The following is a 20,067-nucleotide window of genomic DNA, read 5'->3' on the forward strand; positions in this document are numbered from 1 at the left end:
GGCCAATGTGCCAGCTGCCCACCCTCCGCTAGGTAAGGATGCAGGCACTGGCTGTGCTGTGTGGGTGGGGGGCAGCATCAGGGCTGCTGGACACTGCTCCATGCTTTAGTGCTGGGGTGGGGGGAACAGGACCCACCTGTGGCTGGCCTCCAGCTGAGCCGGTTCATGGCCTCTCGCTTCTGGTTGGCCACCAGGTTCATCTCCTGCAGGGAGGTGATGGTGAAGGAGGAGAACAGATGCTGGGGGTGGAGAGACAGACATGGTCAGCAACTTCCTCAGGTGAACCCTGCCCCCTGCTAGCCCCCCACAGACCTGCAGGTGAGTAGGCAGCAGCAGCTCCCCACCCCTACACAGGGGACTCCCCCAGTCTGGTGGGAAAACAGGATTCTGTGCTGGCTGTCCTCAGAATCTGTGCTCCACCCCAGAGCTGGCTGCATTTCAGTACTGAGACTGGGAGCTCTGTGGAGACAGCAGCATCCACCTCTGGGGGAGGACGGGGGCAGGGGTTGGCAGCAAGTGGGTGAGGGACCCCCTACACCAAACAGCCCTATAACTGCTGCACCTCGTGTCTAAGGATCCCTTTCCCTGTGTGGATGTGCAGCCATCTGTGGTGTGGGACAGGGCAGCTGTTTTACACAAGGCTCCTTTGTGTACTGGGGTGATGCTAAAATCCACCCCAGAGGTGGCCGCATCTCAGCACCAGGTAAGGGAGCAGGAGCCTGAGCCTGTCAAGTGCGTTAGATGAAAAATCCTCTAGGCCAGTGGCTCAGCAAATCCCTACACTGCAGCGCAGGCCCCCCTGCTGGCTGCCGTGTACCTACCAGCAGGTCGACAGTGATGGGCTGGGAGCCGTTGGCGCTCTCCCCTCTCTCAAACTGGTGCTCCAGGCGGATGAGGATGGAGCTGGGGTCCCACTGGGCCAGCGTCAGGAGATGGACGGAGGGGGGAAGCTCTTGCTTCAGAGCAGAGAACTGGGGAGGAAGGGGAGACGCAGCGTCAGGCTGCCAGAATGGCGCCACCCAAGGGAAAGTTTTGGCAAACTAGAAAAGTCACCACCCAACCCTGAACTATTTCAGTGCCCCAGGCTGCCCCAGGGTGAATATAACTCACTCCCCTTCTCCTCCAGGGCCTGGCCTGGGGCTCCCAGCATGCAGCAGTGTCCCCCTACCGCTGAGGGAAGGGGGTACAGGGGGAGCCCTGCTTTCAGCAGCCAGCAGTTGCCTTGTCACAACCCCTCAGTTTACCTAAGCCCTCCATTTTCTGTCGAAGATCACCTTGGACAACAGGTGGTGATCAGCCCGGCTGCTGTCATGAGCAAGTCACCCCAGCACAGGTTTCACAGGGGGCATAACCCCATTTGTGGAAGGGGGTCGTGTCCCCCACCCCCATCCCCTGAGCAGGGAGTGCAGGGCACGGGGCCATCAGCTCTATCCCTTTTCACCTTCAGCGCTCAAAGCACTTTCCAGAGGTCAAGCTCATTAGCCCCATTTTACAGATGGGAAAACTGAGGCATGGGGGGCAGGGACTTGCCCCAGGGCACTAGCAGAGCAATACCCAGTGCGCTACCCACTAGACAACACTGCACAGTCCCTTCCAAGCAGCACAGATTGAAAACAGGAAGGGGGGCATGGAGATTTAACAAGCTACTGCCAACTCAGCAAAGGGGGGAGAGTGGAAGAGAGGAGTTTAAAATTCAGTTATATTTAAATATCGCTAACTTAACCCTAAGTCGTGGCCAGGAAGAGGGCAAACACTCCTCCCCCATCTGAAATTTTCCCAGGGAAAAAAATGAAGTCCCCCACCCTCTGCAAACCTTCCCCCAAAGGGATTTTCCTGCCTGAATTTAACCTAATGAGCAGAGAGGAGGAGGCACCCACTCCACAGGGGGGATGCTTGGCCATGATGGGGTTAAACTATTGTTCAGCTGGCACTGGGCTGGGTTGGGGAGGGGGCAGGAGCTGGAGGAGTGGGACAAGGGGAGAGGTACGGCACCCAGAAAGACAAGGATTTTCTTCCTTATCCAGCCCAGGAGAGTTAGGAGCTAATCTAGGTCGAGCAGAGCTGAGACCCCCACACTCAGTTCACAAGTGGCTGAGGCAGTGGGGAACACGCAGCCCCTGGCAGGATTCAAACCAGCGACTTTCAGCCCCCCCATCCCTAAGGCCCAGAGCCCTGCCCAGGCACCTGCTTGAGGTTGCGCTGCCCCCGGTGGAAGGAAGGGCCCCCACCCGGGGCCAGGACCAGCTGGGGCGCCATGAACTCCTGCTGGGCCTGCAGCCGGTGCTGATAAGCCGAAGACTCCACTGTGTCCAGGAAGACGAGGTGCCGGCCCCGCACTACCAGGCCGTCGTGGTAGACCCCAGGCTCCAGCAGGGGCTCCCCCACCCCGCGGTTGTCGTCGTAGAGCAGCCGCCGATGCACCTAGCCGCAGGGAGGGAATGTCAGAGCAGCTGCTGGGCTGGGAGCACCCCCGGGCTCTGCATGCTGCACTGGTGCAAGGCTGGGGCGCCCCCTGCCGGCCAGCCCCGGGCTCTGCATGCTGCACTGGTGCAAGGCTGGGGCGCCCCCTGCCGGCCAGCCCCGGGCTCTGCATGCTGCACTGGTGCAAGGCTGGGGTGCCCCCTGCTGGCCAGCCCCCGGCTCTGCATGCTGCACTGGTGCAAGGCTGGGGCGCCCCCTGCTGGTGCAGTCCTGCTTCTTCAGGATGGGGAGGATATACACGGGCCCAGAACAGAGGATGGTGGTGGTGGTAGGGTGGACTCCAACCGAAACCCCATCCCATCTCCTCTCCATCCACCTCTGCAAGGGGGAAGTGTGTGAGAAAGGAGCCCAGGGCAGGATTCCCCTCCGCCCCCATCTCACCATGAGCTCCATGGAGCCATCCGCCACGCTGCTGCCCCCCTGCGAGCGATCCGTCAGCACTGTCAGCTGGAACTTCTTGTTCTAGAGAGAAGAGGGAGCCCAGAGCTAACAGAGCGGGCCGAGGAGAGTCACTCACCTGCATCCTCCGCTCCCTCCAGCAGCTGGCAATGGAAGCAGCCCCCCCACCCACACCTCTCCCCTCTCCCCCCAAGCAGCTCTCCTGCTCTTCCACCCTCTTGTGCCTGCCTGCAGCTTCCTGGCCCCTTCCTGCACTGCATTTCCCGTCCCCGGGGCTAAGCCTGGCTTTAGGAAGTGTGAGGTCTGATCAGAAGACATGGGGCTTGTCCTCACCGGGCAGCGCTCCGAGTCTTTGGCGGCAGGTCCTTCACTCGCTCTGGGTCTTCACCAGCACTGAAGAACCCGCCATCGAAGTGCCGCCAGACCCAGAGCGCTGCCAGATGAGTGAAAATTAAAATGGGATTCTCGGCCAAGGCACGCAGGGCCCCTGCCACTAGGTGTGGGGCCTGAATCTGGGGAATCGGCCTAAAGCCGGCCCTGTGAGGGGGCCAGATGTCAGTGCAGGGGGGAGCAGATTGGGGTCCAGGCAGGGGAATTAAGAGAGTGGCAGGTGGGGCTGCGTTTCTTCCTTCTGGAACAGACTCACCCGTGTGTCTCTGCAGTGGCACCTCCTGCGACACCACACTCCTCATAGTGATATTTCCATATATGATTATGGCATAATTATGCTTCATTCTGCACAAGATGGGTCATGTGAGCTGTCATTGGAACGGGGCCGATTTGCTGAATATGATTAGCCCCTTTGGATGCATGTATCATGTTTGGATCTGAAGTTATAAATACCAGCTGGGTGCATTTCAGAGGCGCTTAGTCTGAGATTGTGTCTACACTACGCACCTCTGAGCAACCCAGCCATGCCGCTAAAAGGCACGCAGCGTAGCTGCTGGTTGTTGGCAGGAGAGAGCTCTCTCACTGACAAAAATCTTCCACCCCCACCGAACAGCGCTAGCTTTGTTGGCAGGCGAACGCGCCTACCGCCAAAGCTGTTCACAGCAGCACTTTTCCTCAGCGAAACAGTTGTTCTTCGGGGGGCAGGGGTGGTTTTTTTCACAGCCTTGGATGACAAAAGTTTTGCTGACGAAAGTACAGTGTAGACAAAGCCCGGGTGACACCCCCAGCCAGCTTTTCAGGTACGACAGTGAAGCAGCTAGACAGGGCTGATGCACTCGGAAAGGGTTTGGCCTTCCTGTAAATGTTTCAACCAGCCTGTAAGTAACGGCTGCTATGACCCAGCGAGGGCATGAGACCAGACCTTGTGATACCAGACTCCATGTTGGGTACCTGTAGCTTTCCACAAACTGGGTGGGAACTGGTTTTGGAACAAAAGGTTCCCACCCTATGTTAAAGCTATATAAGGTGGGATGTGATGTCATCTAGGGGCCTCACTCCCCACATAAGAGAACTCCTGCAAACGTGAGGAACAAAGACTGAACTGGGGGCAGTGCTGGACACAGGCTCAAGGGATTTCTAGCCTGGGATGGAAATCTGGTGGCCTGCTTGTATCAGCAGCCAGGCTAAGATTGTGAATTCATATCCAATCTGTCATTTTAGGCTTTGTTTACAGGTTTATTTACTGTGGGATCTGTTTTGATCGGTTTGCTATCACTAAAAATCTGTCGTCATAGTTAATAAACTTGTCTTTTGCTTTATCTAACTCAGTGTGCGTTGGAGCGAACTGTCCAGGGAAAAATCTCAGCTTGGTTAAACATAGGCTGGTTGCATGTTCCTCTCCACACTGAGGGAGAGGAACTATTTATGAGCTTACATTATACAGATCACTGTGCAGTGCTGAACTGTATAATTTTAGGTTTATTCTCCAGTGGGGGGTCAGCGCCTGGGGAGCTGGGAAATTGGCTGGTGTGCGCTGTCTGCACTCAGGTAACCTTACTCTTGGGGAAATTCTGCGCCACTGCGCATGTGCAGAATTTATGTCCCCTGCAGATTTCTTTGCTTCCCTGCAGAAAAATGACTTTTTAATAGGGAAGCAAAGGGAAGCCACCAGCGTGGTCATGCGACCCTCCCCAGCAGTATGTTTCAGGGGCCCAGGGCAGCTGGCAAAGAGGTAAATCACTGTGGGACGGGGGGCAGGACTGGGGTAGACCTCGCTGGTGGCTCCTACCCTGCGCCAGGCTCAGCTACTAGTCCCGGCTGGGCTGGGGAGGATGGGACTTCCTTTTCCCCTACACGGCATCTGAAGCTGGGTCAGACCCACCCCCAGATTTCTCCCCCAGCAGCAGGAAACTTTGCAAAGACCGCTCTCCCCTGCTTCCTGCACCTATTTCTCAGCTGCACGAGATGGATCCCTGCACAGGGAGCTGATCCCCCATCTGTCCAACCCCCCTGTGCAGCCAGACCCCCTCCTACCCTCCCGTCGAACCTCCCCCCACACACTCAGACACACCCTCACTCCACCTGCACCATCCTGACAAGCCACTTGAACCCAGATCCCCACCCCACCAAGCCTCAACCAGCTGCACCTGGCTCCCTGCTCCACTGAGACCGCCCCCCACCCAGACCCTCTGCCGAGCTCTATCCCCCTCACACCCAGCCCAACCCCCTGCTGAGCTCCAACCACCGTCACCTGGAACCTCCCACCAAGTCCCATTAATGTTGCTCCCAGAAACCCCCCAGTAACCACCTGTGCATCCAGATCCCCCCACACCCAGATCCCCCACTGAGCCACCTGTACCCAGATTGCCCCACACAGAACCCTCTCAACCCCCATCTGGATCCCACTTACACTGAGCCCCTCCACACTTGGATCCTGCCTTGCTGAGCCTGCCCGCCCACCCCTAGTGCATGTGGCATGGAGGAGCAGGGCCCTGGGGTGTTTCTGGGGCAGGCCGGGTCCCTGCGCTGCGTCAGGGTTGGGTGCAGCCTCACCATTGAGAGTCTCGAGTGTGATCTCCCACCTCTGTGCAGCCAGTGGCTGGTGCTCCCCGAGGCCACGCTGGAGCTTCCATATTTATTTAACAAATAAATTCTATAAATTTTTAAACTATTGTGTGCAGAATTGTTAATTTTTTGGCGCAGAATGCCCTCAGAAGTATCATGCAGTTCAGTCTCGGTGTGTGGCACCACCGGCTGTCATGCTGGGGGATAACAGGGCCTGGTGAGGCTGGCTGTATCTCCAGCACAGCAGTGTGGGCAGGGCCAACCCAGCTGTGTGTCCTACGGGGGGGGTACAGTCCTTCCCAAACTGCAGCCCGGGGGTGGCCACTCGTCACACTCATCTCTGCCTTTGCTCAAGCCGCTGCATGGGCCAGAGCGGATCTGGGGGCGTGGGAACGAGGGACCAGCAGCACCCCTGCTCGCCAGCACGGGTGTCTGCAACACCTCCCCGGCAGGATCTTGTCCATATCTGGCACCGGCTGCTGTAGGAATCAAGCCCTCGCCATCTTTAGTGCATTTTCTCCCCTACCCCATCCCTGTGCAGACAGGGCAATGCTATGATCCCTGTTTTATCTATGGGGAAACAGAGGCACAAGGGCACAACATCACAAGCTCCCACAGGGGAGTTGTCAGCACAGCCAAGAACTGAAGACCAGGCGAGTGTCGCTACCCACGGGACCATCCCTGTGTCTCCACGGAGAGGACTCCCCTCCCTCACCCACATTCTGCAGCAAGGGGGAGGGGACCCAGCAAGATGCCGATGGGGCCCCCAGTGGCCCTGGTACCTTGATATAGATGCGACTATTAACAGGATAGTAGTTCCCAGCCACCGGCTCCGTCTGGCTCAGGTTCCACGTGGCTCGATAATCCCGCCTGCAGTGAGCATCAGAGCCCCATTAAGCCCCGTGTCGGCCAGCTCTCCCCTGCCCCCAATCTGAGGGAGTAGGGCCGGTTTGGGCTGTGCAGTCCAGGGCTCTGGGCAGATCCCAAGCGAAAGGGCTCCCAGCCTGGCCCTGGCTGGGGAACAGACTGGTCCCTATACCGAGCCCTGGGGTACCCTACATGCTGTACAGTCTGCATCTGACACCCCTAGGTGGAGGCTGCCGGCTAACCAGGAAAGGGGGATGTCCAGGACTCATTGGAGTAGCTCACACAGGGCCCTCCATTCAGGGACCTTGAACAATAATTAAGGCCTAGACGTTCATTAAGATATAGCCCCTTTTCCCGAAGGGAGAAGGGACTCGGTAATTCAGTGGAAGACACGAGAATGGAACCCAGGAGTCCTGACTCCCAGCCCCGCCCCCGCTCCTTCCAGAGCTGTGGGGAGAACCCAGATGTCCTGACTCCACCCTGGAATCATCCCCTCCCCTGCCCAGGAAGGATCACCCCACTCCCAACGTCTCGCCGCCCTGTACCTCCGCTCCAGAATCTCCCGCCCGTTGGCGTCTGTGTAGAAGCGTCCGTCCGTCTGCAGGGACGTCTCGAAACGGCTGATGATCTCCTTGCCTAGCCCGTCGCTGCAGCAGAGGGTACAGCAGGGTCAGACGTGGGGTCTGGCAGCACACAGATTCCCCCACCCCCGCCACACTGTCTGGGGCTGGTCCGACATTTTCCATCTCAGCTGTGTCCATGGGAAAGGTGGGGGGAGGGGCTCCCCTTGAAAAGCATCATGGGGACGGACCAGCTGATGTTCCGTCAAAATTCCCAAATAGTTGCATTTGGCAATGCTGCTGCAGTGCCTCCCACTTTATAAACCTGACTCCCTGGTCAGACTACATCTCCCATGCGGCACCAGGGCCAGGAACTCCCATAATGCACCACCTCCTGCCCCCAAGTGGGGAGGCTGTGGTGCATCATAGGAAACATAGTCCAACCAGGGAGCTCAAACCAGAGAGAATGGCAATGTGAGGAATTTGAACTACAACTCCCATGGTGCATTAAGGCAGCCCCCATCCCAAGAGGGGAGACTGTGGTGCACCATGGGAGATGTAGTCCGCGCAGGAGCCCAGCCCCACAAGAAAATGGGAGAATGAGGCACTAAAACTACAACTCCCATGGAGCACAGCAGCAGCCCCGCCAAGTTGAAATTACTTCATTTTACGGGCAGTTTCCTGTGGCAAAACCCTTCCGTTTCCCGCACTCACTCTATAGGGATGGGCCCCACCGTCCACTCAAGCTCTACATAGGCCTGCCCAGCATAGAGCCGCACCACCTGCGAGCACCACGAAGAGAAGTTCTGGTAAACCTCCTGCACCAGCTTGTTCTGGACCAGAGAGAGAGAGAGAGACACGTGTGTGCAAGGATCCCCTCGCCAAGCACTACCTTGCAGCCACTTCTGGGTTAGGACATGGGGGGGTGAGGGGGAGACACAGTTTATAGCCGGATCCCTCACCAGATGCTGAAATGCAGCTGACTCTGGAGTGAGGTGTTAGCAGCCCACAGCACAATACTGGAGCAGAGTAAGGAAAGGATCCTGGATTCAGTTGGAAGTGTAACGAGGTGTGACTGAAGGATCCTGAAGGGGGTTAGCTTTGACTGAGACACCGCGGTAAGGTTAAGGAACATGCCAGGGGATCTTCAATGGTCATAAGCAGGTGGGACCTTAGTTTTAAGTCTTATCCAAGAGCTAGCAACTCTGCTCTAACCCAGCAGACTCCAGTCCCCCAGCCAGACATGGGAATAGAACCCAGGCATCCTGGCTCCCAGCCACCCCCCTGCTCTAACCACTAGACCCCACTCCCCTCTCCTCCCCGCTAGCTCAGGGCTAGTGGCATAAGGGAATCGGAGACAAGAGACTTCGGCTCCCATGCCCAGCCTTCTGGAGGTTCCCACACCAGGGATGCTCCCGCCATCTACCTTCACCAAGTACGTGCGGGCTCGCCCAGCCACACGGAAGGGCTCGGAGCGGTTGGGCCTGAAGATATATGCCCCGGAAGCCTGGGCGCTGTCGTCATTGCCAATGCTGGCGTTGTACCTTGGGTGGGGCAAGGGGGGGGGGGGGTGAGAGACGGTCCAGTCAGCTGCCCAGAGCACCACAAGCCCCAATGCCATGCCAGGGAGAACACCACCCCCCTCCACACACACACACACCCTGCTCCTGCACTGCCCAAGGGATCAAATTCCCGCTCCTGGGAGCTGGTTATTACCCTGTTTTATAGATGGGGAAATTGAGGCACGGAGGGATTGGGGAGGAAGGTATTCACTCGTGCTCAAACGTAAGTCAATGACAGAGCTGGGAATAGCACCCACGAGTCCTGATCTCCACCCCCACTGCTCTACCCGCTAGAGACCACTCCCTCCCCAGAGGTGGGGATAGAACCCCGGCGTCCCGACACCCCAGCTCACTGACCAGAAGAAGTTCTGAGACACAGGCAGCGAGATGCTTTTGTCCAGGTTCTGAATCTCCCTCAGGAGCCCAGTGACCGGGTCGAACAGAACCTGGAGGTGCTGTGGGGAAGAAGGCGAGAACGTCAATAGACCATGACCCAGGGGACAACCCACCACAGGGCCCCTCATTCCTCCACCTCCGATAACCACAGTCCAGTCCCCACCCGGTCAGATCCCCCGGTTCAGAAACGAATCAAGTGCCATCCTAATGCTCGTTAGGTTGTTTACCTCCCGCTGCTCCTACTGGAGGCTGTTCCAGACCCGCCTGCCTCAGATAGTTAGAAACCCGCTTCTCATTGCCAGCCTGCGCTGACTCCTGGCCCGCTTGTCTTCCTTTGTTCTTGGGCCAACATTATCCTTTAGCTTCAATAGTTCTTCCCCCTCCCTAGAAGCCTATTGCGCTAGGTGCTGTACAATATCATTAGGTATATTACAGTAGCTCCTTGGAGCCCCCGTACAGCGCCCAGCACCATCACATTATTTATTAGGTGTATTACGGTAGCACCTCAGAGCCCCAGGCATGTACCAGCTGGAGGTGGACAGATAAGAACAGAGACAGTCTCTGCCTCAGAAGAGCTGGCTGCTCCTTTGCCTTAGGAAGGGAAACGGCCCAGGCTGCACCCTCACTCAGGACAGTACCTCATTCTGGATCTCCCTGGGGGACCAGGCGTCCACCCGGGGCTGGGCCTGCTCCCGGATCCGCTTGGCCAGCCTGGAGCGCAGGTCCCTGCTGGCCGTTTTCAAGACAGTGTAGGAGCTGTAGCCCAGGGGCGGGGCCGAGGCTGGGAAGATCAACTCGTGGGTGGCGTCTCCCCGGTCTCGTCTCACCGCCCAGGTGAAGTTTGAGACGGGGACAACCTGAAAACAGAAAGAAAAACCATCTGAGGCCCGAACAGAGATTGTGCTGCATGGGGACACCACAGGACGGATGCAGGGAGCTCACAAGTTAAGCAGAGCCAGACTTGGTTAGAACATGGATGGGAGACGGCTGCTGTCAGTGCCTCAGCATTCTCCCCTCACGTCAGTGCTGGCCCCAATGCCAGGGAGTGACGCTGGGGGGCGCTGCGCTGCAGAGAGGGGGTGGGAGCTCAGGAGGGGCCACTCTGCACTTGGGATCAGTGGTCAAGTATCAGAGGCGGAGCCGTGTTAGTCTGGATCTGTAAAAGCAGCAAAGAATCCTGTGGCACCTTATAGACTAACAAGACGTTTTGGAGCATGAGCTTTCGTGGGTGAATACCCACTTCGTCAGATGCATGTAGTGGAAATTTCCAGGGGCAGGTGTATATATGCAGGCAAGCTAGAGATAATGAGGTAGTTCAATCAGGGAGGATGAGGCCCTATTCTAGCGGTTGAGGTGTGAAAACCAAGGGAGGAGAAACTGGTTTTGTAGTTGGCAAGCCATTCACAGTCTTTGTTTAATCCTGAGCTGATGGTGTCAAATTTGCAGATGAACTAAAGCTCAGGAGTTTCTCTTTGAAGTCTGGTCCTGAAGTTTTTTTGCTGCAGGATGGCCTCCTTAAGGTCTGCTATAGTGTGGCCAGGGAGGTTGAAGTGTTCTCCTACAGGTTTTTGTATATTGCCATTGCCACTACATGCATCTGAGGAAGTGGGTATTCACCCACGTAAGCTCATGCTCCAAAATGTCTGTTAGTCTATTAGGTGCCACAGGATTCTTTGCTGCTTTTACAGATCCAGACTAACACGGCTACCCCTCTGATATTTGACACCATGCAAGGCACTGCATTTAGCCGTATGGAGTGGAAATCCATCAACCTCATGAAGAAATGTGCACAAATACAGACAGATATCATCTTCCTTTCCAAATGCAAATGGATGGACATCATACCAAATGGACTAAAGGTAAAAAATCCACTGCTATCTACATACTACACAGACCACAGTGAGAGATTATGCCATACTCTATCAAAGAAACTGAGGAACCACCTGATCAGCATCCTATACAGCAAACAGGAAAACATCAAAAAAGAGCTCTCCAACCTGGAGACTCTGATTAATAACCAAACTTCTATACAAACGGACTTCACTAAAATAAGACAGGAGATCTACATTACTCACTTCACCTCTCAACAAAGGAAAAAGGACTGTAAGCTGTCTAAACTCCTACCTGCCACATGGGGCCACAACCGTGGTACCCCCAACCCACCCAGCAATATCGTCAATCTATCCAACTACACACTCAGCCCAGAAGAAAAGTCTGTCCTATCTTGGGGGCTCTCTTTCTGCCCTGCCACCCCCACCAACATGATACAGTTCTGCGGCGATCTGGAAGCCTACTTCCGCTGTCTCCGACTCAAAGAATACTTTCAGGACAACACTGAACAGCGCACTGATACACAGGTACCCTCCCACCAACAGCACACGAAGAAGAACTCCACATGGACTCCTCCTGAGGATCGAAATGACAGTCTGGACCTATACATTGAATGCTTCCGCCGACGTGCACAGGCAGAAATTGTGGGAAAACAACATCGCTTGCCTCATAACCTAAGTCGTGCAGAACGCAATGCCATCCACAGCCTCAGAAACCACCCTGACATTATCATCAGAGAGGCTGATAAAGGGGGTGCTGTTGTCATCATGAACAGGTCTGACTACCAAAAGGAGGCTGCCAGACAATTCTCCAACACCAAATTCTACAGGCCACTTCCCTCAGATCCCACTGAGGAATACGCTAAGAAACTACACCATCTACTCAGGACACTCCCTACACCAACACTAGAACAAATCAACATACCCTTAGAGCCCCGACCAGGGTTATTCTATCTACTACCCAAGATCCACAAACCCGGAAATCCTGGACGCCCCATCATCTTGGGCATTGGCATTCTCACTGAAGGACTGTCTGGATATGTAGACTCTCTACTCAGACCCTATGCCACCAGCACTCCCAGCTATCTCCGTGACATCACTGATTTCCTGACGAAACTACAATGCATTGGTGACCTTCCAGAAAACACCATCCTAGCCACCATGGATGTAGAGGCTCTCTACACAAACATCCCACACACAGATGGAATACAAGCTGTCAGGAACAGTATCCCTGATGATGCCACAACACAACTGGCTGCTGAGCTCTGTGCCTTTATCCTCACACACAACTATTTCAAATTTGATGACAATATATATCTCCAGATCAGTGGCACCGCCATGGGCACCCGCATGGCTCCACAATATGCCAATATTTTTATGGCTGACCTGGAACAACGCTTCCTCAGCTCTCGTCCACTCACGCCCCTTCTCTACCTACGCTATATTGATGACATCTTCATCATCTGGATCCATGGGAAGGAGACTCTGGAAAAATTCCACCACGATTTCAACAGCTTCCATCCCACCATCAACCTCAGCCTGGACCAATCTACATGGGAGGTCCACTTCCTAGACACCACGGTGCAAATAAGTGATGGTCACATTACCACCACCCTATACCGAAAACCTACCGACCGCTATGCCTACCTTCATGCCTCCAGCTTCCATCCCGGGCACATCACACGATCCACTGTCTACAGCCAAGCACTGACGTACAACCGCATCTGCTCTAACCCCTCAGACAGAGACCAACACCTACAAAATCTCCACCAAGCACTCTCAAAACTACAATACCTGCACGAGGAAATAAGGAAACAGATCAACAGAGCCAAACGTGTACCCAGAAGCCTCCTACTGCAAGACAAACCCAAGAAAGAAACCAACAGGACTCCACTGGCCATCACATACAGTCCCCAGCTAAAACCTCTCCAACGCATCATCAGGGATCTACAACCCATCCTGGACAATGATCCCACACTTTCACAGGCCTTGGGTGGCAGGCCAGTCCTCACCCACAGGCAACCTGCCAACCTGAAACATATTCTCACCAGTAACTGCACACCGCACCATAGTAACTCTAGCTCAGGAACCAATCCATGCAACAAACCTCGATGCCAACTCTGCCCACATATCTACACCCAGCGACACCATCACAAGACCTAACCAGATCAGGCACACCATCACCGGTTCATTCACCTGCACGTCCACCAATGTAATATACGCCATCATATGCCAGCAATGCCCTTCTGCTATGTACATCGGCCAAACTGGACAGTCGCTACGGAAAAGGGTAAACGGACACAAATCAGATATTGGGAATGGCAATATACAAAAACCTGTAGAACACTTCAACCTCCCTGGCCACGCTATAGCAGACCTTAAGGTGGCCATCCTGCAGCAAAAAAACTTCAGGACCAGACTTCAAAGAGAAACTGCTGAGCTTCAGTTCATCTGCAAATTTGACACCATCAGCTCAGGATTAAACAAAGACTGTGAATGGCTTGCCAACTACAAAACCAGTTTCTCCTCCCTTGGTTTTCACACCTCAACTGCTAGAACAGGGCCTCATCCTCCCTGACTGAACTACCTCATTATCTCTAGCTTGCCTGCATATATATACCTGCCCCTGGAAATTTCCACTACATGCATCTGACGAAGTGGGTATTCACCCACGAAAGCTCCTGCTCCAAAACGTCTGTTAGTCTATAAGGTGCCACAGGATTCTTTGCTGCTTTTGGGATCAGTGCTGGCTGCTAGGGGGCACCGACCCCAATGCCCCAGTGTGGTGCTAGAGGGCACCTGGCTTTCTAGTGAGATTTAAAAACCACGTGATGCCTTGTGCTCATTATGCAGCCCCTGGCGCTTTCCCTGGTGTCAGGTTAACCCGTCGGTCCCGCGCAGCCCATTTGCCAGGCGCAGGGAGTGCTGCCAGCTTGAGAGCGTGTTATTGCACGGGACCAAGTACGTATGTGCCCCACCGCCCCCTAGAAGATGCAATCAGACCTGCTTCGAGCGCATAAAATCATACCACCCATTAATGGTGGCAGCATGCACAGCCTATACGAGCTGCCGCCAACAGATCCTCCTTTTGCTAGGAGATGCCAGAGCCCAATCCCAGCTAAAAACTGAATCCCCTGCAGGTCCACGACACAGGGAGGGATGGAAACAGGTCAAGCGTGCAGCCGCAGGAAGGAGAGAAGGAGCCAAGAAGGAAGACTTTCTGGCCCTACCTCATTCAGCACCGTCTGGCCGTTGGGATCTGTCACCGAATACGCAGCTCCCTTCACCGGCAGCCGGATGTTCCAGCTCACACGCCGTCCCAGCGGGTTGTAGAGGATCACCATGAACTGGACAGACAGACCCAGGTTAGCAGGACGCCCACCTGACCCTCCCCACCGCCAGCCAGAGAGAGCGGGCGCTATTCACTGGCTGAACCCAGAGAGGATAAAAAGCCGTCCTACATCGACATGGTAAGGGCCAATCTCCTCCAGCTCAAGTAGCCATCTGCGTTCTTGGGCTGGCGGAGCTGGCTCCCAGGCCCAGCTCCCCTCCCGCGCCTTAAACAACAAGGTCCTTACGGTGCTGGCGGATTCGGTCAGCGGGCACACACTGATATTGAGGTAGTTGCAATAGATGAAGTTCTCCTTGTTGCCGCTGATGCTGGCCAGAGCGTTACTGACCAGGACCTGCAAAGAGGAGAGATGCCTCCCATCAGGTGAGAGACAAGAGATTCACCCCCCCACACACATGAATTCCGGGTGGGGGTGCCGTGCTGCTGGGAGCAGGATGGGGGCGCTCTCCCCTCACAGTCAGTGCTGACCCACAGCAGCTTCCTGGGCAGTGATGGGGGGGGACGGACCATCAGCCCCTCCCTTTCCTCCCTGTTGCTCCTGGATGCCCCGCCCTGCACCGCCTCTCTGGAGACACAGGTGAGGGACACAACGCTGAAGGAGCAAGGGGAGGAGGTGACAAGGGGGCGGGGGGGAGGAGGCAGCAGCGAGCCAGCAGCGAGCGGTGGTTCTCATGGCGGACAGGGGAGTGTCTGGCAGGGGAGCGAGGAGGTGAGCGGGGGCAGGGGACTGAGGAGGGACGCAGCAAGCCAGCGGCAGGTGGGGGGGGGGGGTAGGGGAGGGACGCAGCAAGCCAGCGGCAGGCGGGGGGGGGGGGGTAGGGGAGGGACGCAGCAAGCCAGCGGCAGGCGGGGGGGGGGGGGTAGGGGAGGGACGCAGCAAGCCAGCGGCAGGCGGGGGGGGGAGGGGAGATGTGGTAGCGGGAGGGCAGGGCAGGGCAAAACCCTCCAAAACTTTACATAAATAAATTACAATGATTTGGATGTCTGCATGCACATTAACTCGAGGAAAAATAAATAATTTTAGGAAAAAGTGTCAGTATGGCCACCAGCACTCTGAGGCAAGCAAGAAATTTGTTGTGAGAACTCCTGCACTAGAGGGCACTGCAGGGAATGGTGGGGAATGCTCCCCTCATGGTCAGTGCTGGCCCCCAATTCCCTGGGGGTGGCACTAGGGGGCGCTGTGCTGCAGGGAGCAGGGGAGCTCTCCCCTTGGGACCAGCATGGACCCCAATGCCCGAGGGCGGCACTAGGGGGCACTGCAGGGAACAAGGTGGGGAATGCTCCCCTCATGGTCAGTGCTTTCCCCCAATTCCCTGGGGCGGCACTAGGGGGCGCTTTGCTGCAGGGAACAGGGTGGGGGGGAGCTCTCCCCTTGGACTCCAATGCCTGCAAGTGGCACTAGGGGGCGCTGTGCTGCAAGAAGCATGATGTGGGGAGCTCTCCTCTTGGAGCCAGCATGGACCCCAATACCCTGGGTGGTGCTAGGGGGCGCTGTGCAGCAAAGCATCACCAGGGCCACCCCTTGCTGAGAAGAAAAGGGAGTTATTGGGGAGGTCCCCTTTAAATCCCCTTGCCTGGCACTGAGATGCAGCCACCTCTGGGGTGGGGCCATAGCAGGTCCTTGGCTACTCCAACACCCCCGAAGGCTGCCTTTTCCCTGGGCCATCCTGCCTTGGATGCTCACTGCAGGGAGACTAGAGGAGGCAGAGTCAGGTTCCGGGATCTCTGGAGGGGAACAGAGTGCCAAGGAGGCAGGGCACATACCTGGCAGGCATCCCAGCCGGCAGCCAGGCGCTTGGCATAGTCATTAGCCACATGCTGCTTCTCCGTCCCACTGACGGCGTCGTGATGCTGGGCCACTGCCATGGCCCGGCCTGTGGGGGATAGCCGGGGCGTCAGGGGCGGAACAGAGAGCTGTGCCAAACCCGCCAGGTGGGACGATGCGGGGGGCAGGGAAAGGGGGATTGTGGGGCCAGACAGCCCCCCCAAATCCAACCTCTCCAACAGAGGGCTGGGCCTACACGTCCCGTGCCGGGCCTGAAGACTCCCCCGGTCCCCAAAATCCAGCATCAACTTGGCAACTTGACTAAGGCCACACAGACAGGAGTAGAACCCAGGAGTCCTGACACCAGCCCCTGCTCTAACCACTAGACACCACTCCCCTGCCAGAGCCTCCAATCCCTGCAGCACTGGTCCACATGGGCCACATTGCTAGACATCTGTTTATGGAGAAGGCAGCACTGCCCTCTGCTGGCTGCGATAGGAGCTGTTCCTTTGTTCTGTCTCCCCCTAGTGCCTGCAGGGGGCAGGATAAGTTTGGGGGGAATCCCAATAACGGGGTGATTCATGGCTCAGCGGCTCACGTACGGAGCACGGTGCTGTCTCCTTCCCCGTAGGGGCCCATCCTCGCCACCGGACCAGCCAAGGCTTCCAACTGGTTGCAAACCTGCAGGGGGGGAAAGGGGGACAGTGATAAGAGAACATGTATCCGCATCCGGTAACCCTCCAGGAGGGACTTGCCACTCCCATTTCACAGAGAGGTAAACTGAGGCATGGAGAGGGGATGGGACCTGCCCAAAGTCGCACAGAGCCAGAGACTGAAACCTGGCTCCTTGGCCCTCTGTTCTAACCACTAGACCCCACTGCCCTCCCAGACTGGGGAGAGAACCCAGGAGTCCAGCCTCCCAGGCTCAGACCTCCTCTCTGTCCTGCTCAGGACAGGGTGCTGGGAAGACCAAAAGGCAGCAGATCACAGGGACAAGGGACGTGGGTGGGATCCCAGACTCCCTGCCCCCACCTGGAAAACTTCCCCACCTGTAGGAAGTTGTTGCTCAGTCGCTCGTAGCGCTTGAAGGCCGGCCGGCTGGTGAAGTAGCCTGTCCAGAAATGGTGCGGCCCGTCAGCGTAAGGGAAGAAATCGTCGTATTTGAGGGACCTGCGCGACACCAAAGAGGGTTCCCTCTGCGACTCATGGGTCCATGAGACCCAGACCTACTCCCGTCCCCCTCCTCAATCCACCCCACCCCGCCTGGCCACAGGAGGGTAGCCAGCCAGTCAGTCCCACAGCTCAGCCCCTGCACTCAGCACCAGCCACTCCCAGTGCCTGAGGAACAGAGAGGAGGGTTATAATGGCACAGAAGAAACTAGTGAGAGATATGCTCGTTTATATACTCCAGTGCAGGGCTAGGGGGCGCTGTGCTGCAGGGAGCAGGGCAGGGGGCTCAGCAGGGGGAGCTCTGCTCTCCCAGGTGGCGCTAACCCCAATGCGGCACTAGGGGGCGCTGTGCTGCAGGGAGCAGGGCAGGGGGCTCAGCAGGGGGAGCTCTGCTCTCCCAGGTGGCGCTAACCCCAATGCGGCACTAGGGGGCGCTGTGCTGCAGGGAGCAGGGCAGGGGGCTCAGCAGGGGGCGCTCTGCTCTCCCAGGTGGTGCTGACCCCAATGCGGCACTAGGGGGCGCTGTGCTGCAGGGAGCAGGGCAGGGGGCTCAGCAGGGGGCCCTCTGCCCTACCAGTCAGTGCTGACCCCAATGAGGCACTAGGGGGCACTGTGCTGCAGGAAGCAGGATGGGGGCTCAGCAGGGGGCGCTCTGCTCTCCCAGGTGGTGCTGACCCCAATGTGGCACTAGGGGGCGCTGTGCTGCAGGAAGCAGGGGGGGCTCCATCATTACCCCTCCAAAGGAGACGCACCAGGGGTTGGCAAGCCCATCCCCTCCGCCCTAGCACAGTGGGGGCGGGACAGCGCAGGCCACCCCAAGCGGGTTCCCGCCAGCCCCACCCAGCCCCGGCGCTCACCACGACAGGTTGGCTTTGAAGAGTTCCCACAGGTAGCAGGTGGGGGTGGAGTAAAGCACGTGAACATGGCTCCCGTTGTGTTGCTGGAAGAGACACAAGGGGATGGAGGAAGCGGGTTTGGCAATCGGGCCGGGTGGGCTCTGTCGTCCCCTAGTGGCCAGTCAGGGTAAGGAGTCTGCTGCAGCCTGCCGCTCCCAGAGGCCAAGGACCCGCGTTCAAGCCCGGCCATTGCCCAATCACAGCAGGTCCCTGCTGAGTGCAACGGGCCTCCTGCTTGGGCCACGTGGCTGCCAACCCTCTCCCAGCCCAGCATGCATCCCAGGCAGGTCCCCACCTGACAGGAGGAGCCCTGCCCAGCAAGGGGCTCCTAATCCCCCCCGCACCTGCAGTCCCCAGGGGGGAAATCCCTGCGCCCCGCCCCCCAGGGGCTCCTGACCCCCATTACCTGCGCGTTGACGTGTTTGATGAGCTTGTCCATGTTCTTATACCACAGGTTGGCGTTCTCGTACTGGAAATCCGAGCCCATCGTCATGACAATGTGGTTGGTGCGGTAGTGCTTGGCCTGCAAGGAGACAACGGAAGGTGACGCTTCAAGCTCCCCACTCAGAGACACCCCCCGCTCGGTACCCAGATTCCGGGCTAAGGCGGCCCCGTGGCGAGAGCCTGGCAGGCAGCCGTCAGCTCTGCTTTCCCCACGGGAAAGGTCAAAATTGTTTCAGCAAAACTGACATTTTTTTTTCCCCGCAGGAAATGCTGGTTTTGCAAAATGGGCGTTTGGTGGAAAAGTCATTTTGACGCATTTCTGACCTGCTCTAGCAGGGAGCTGCGGGGCAGGGGCCCTGGGGTACTGGGCTGACACACCGGTCACCAGAGCAAATGATGGAGAACACCTGGAGAGTCCCCCAGGGAGGCTGCCCCAGTGTGATCCTGGGGCGGAGGAGGAAAATGGGGACTAGTCCCAAATATTCAGCTGCGTGTTGCGGCCGGACAGAGACTGGCTGCGTGTCACGGGGGCTGGAATTGTCCTTGAGACAATCCCATCCCGCTCCTTTCTGGGGCTGGTCCGTTATTCCCTAGCACAGGCACCAGGGACAGAAATGGCGTCCGGCTGCGCAGTGGTGATGCTAACAATGGAGCCAAGAAACTCGTCCCCCGAAAGGGTCTCTACTACAGTGCCTCTCTGGCTATGAAATGACACTTGTGACTTTCTCCCATGGACCAGCAATTCCCCACCCGGCTTATAAATCCTGCCCCAATCTCCAGGCAGCCTCTCAGCGCCAGCCAATCGCAAGAGTCAGCCACGAACAGCTGAGTGTCCCAGTAACTTATCCAAGCTCAGGCACCAGCCGAGACAGGAATCGAACCCAAGAATCCTAACTTTCAGCCCCCTGCTCTAGCCACTCCACCCCACTCCCCTCCCAGAGCCAGAAATAGAGCCCAGGAGTCCTGGCTCCCAGCCCTTCGCTCTAACCCCTAGACATAAGGCCAGCTGGCTGCAGAGTGTCCTCTCCCAGCTCTCACCTGGGCAGCCGCGGTTTCCAGGAAATACACCACCAGGCTGTCGACATTGTTCTCATCACTCGCATCGTCCACAATGGGGTTGTCGGAGCAGAACTGGTCCCAGCAGAGGGACAGGGGCGGGTTGTAGCCATTGGGGAGGACACCTGAGTGGAGGAGGGGTTGGGAACAAGATCACCGGGGAGCACGGGCACCTGGGAAGGATCCAGCCAGTGATGTGAGGGATGATGCGGGTGTTGGGGGCCAGCACAGAGCCAGGTTCCATGGGCAGCTCTGCCCCGTGAGGTTCCCCCAGGGCAAAAGGAACTGGCCTACAGGGGTGCAAACACCATGGAGGGAGGGGGAGATCAGACTGC

The 20,067-nt window shown here is 57.1% G+C and overlaps 1 protein-coding gene across 3 annotated transcripts in view; it reads right to left on the minus strand.

The window, feature by feature from the left end:
- The window catches only part of MAN2B1 (mannosidase alpha class 2B member 1), a 29,762-nt gene that overhangs the window by 648 nt on the left and 9,047 nt on the right, over nucleotides 1-20,067 (minus strand). For all 3 annotated transcript variants that reach the window (XM_050925133.1, XM_050925132.1, XM_050925134.1), the window contains exons 6-23: nucleotides 19,715-19,857; nucleotides 18,639-18,755; nucleotides 18,194-18,276; nucleotides 17,216-17,336; nucleotides 16,769-16,847; nucleotides 16,166-16,275; nucleotides 14,628-14,735; nucleotides 14,280-14,396; nucleotides 9,859-10,077; nucleotides 9,182-9,279; nucleotides 8,689-8,806; nucleotides 7,977-8,095; nucleotides 7,248-7,349; nucleotides 6,618-6,705; nucleotides 2,863-2,943; nucleotides 2,185-2,421; nucleotides 822-971; nucleotides 137-239 (exon numbers count right to left, since the gene is read on the minus strand). In XM_050925133.1, the coding sequence (XP_050781090.1) occupies nucleotides 137-239; nucleotides 822-971; nucleotides 2,185-2,421; nucleotides 2,863-2,943; nucleotides 6,618-6,705; nucleotides 7,248-7,349; nucleotides 7,977-8,095; nucleotides 8,689-8,806; nucleotides 9,182-9,279; nucleotides 9,859-10,077; nucleotides 14,280-14,396; nucleotides 14,628-14,735; nucleotides 16,166-16,275; nucleotides 16,769-16,847; nucleotides 17,216-17,336; nucleotides 18,194-18,276; nucleotides 18,639-18,755; nucleotides 19,715-19,857 (2,193 nt within the window). The remainder of the gene's footprint in view (nucleotides 1-136; nucleotides 240-821; nucleotides 972-2,184; nucleotides 2,422-2,862; nucleotides 2,944-6,617; nucleotides 6,706-7,247; nucleotides 7,350-7,976; nucleotides 8,096-8,688; nucleotides 8,807-9,181; nucleotides 9,280-9,858; nucleotides 10,078-14,279; nucleotides 14,397-14,627; nucleotides 14,736-16,165; nucleotides 16,276-16,768; nucleotides 16,848-17,215; nucleotides 17,337-18,193; nucleotides 18,277-18,638; nucleotides 18,756-19,714; nucleotides 19,858-20,067) is intronic.

This window comes from Gopherus flavomarginatus, chromosome 16 (genome assembly GCF_025201925.1).
Source record: "Gopherus flavomarginatus isolate rGopFla2 chromosome 16, rGopFla2.mat.asm, whole genome shotgun sequence".
Lineage (NCBI taxonomy): Eukaryota > Metazoa > Chordata > Testudines > Testudinidae > Gopherus > Gopherus flavomarginatus.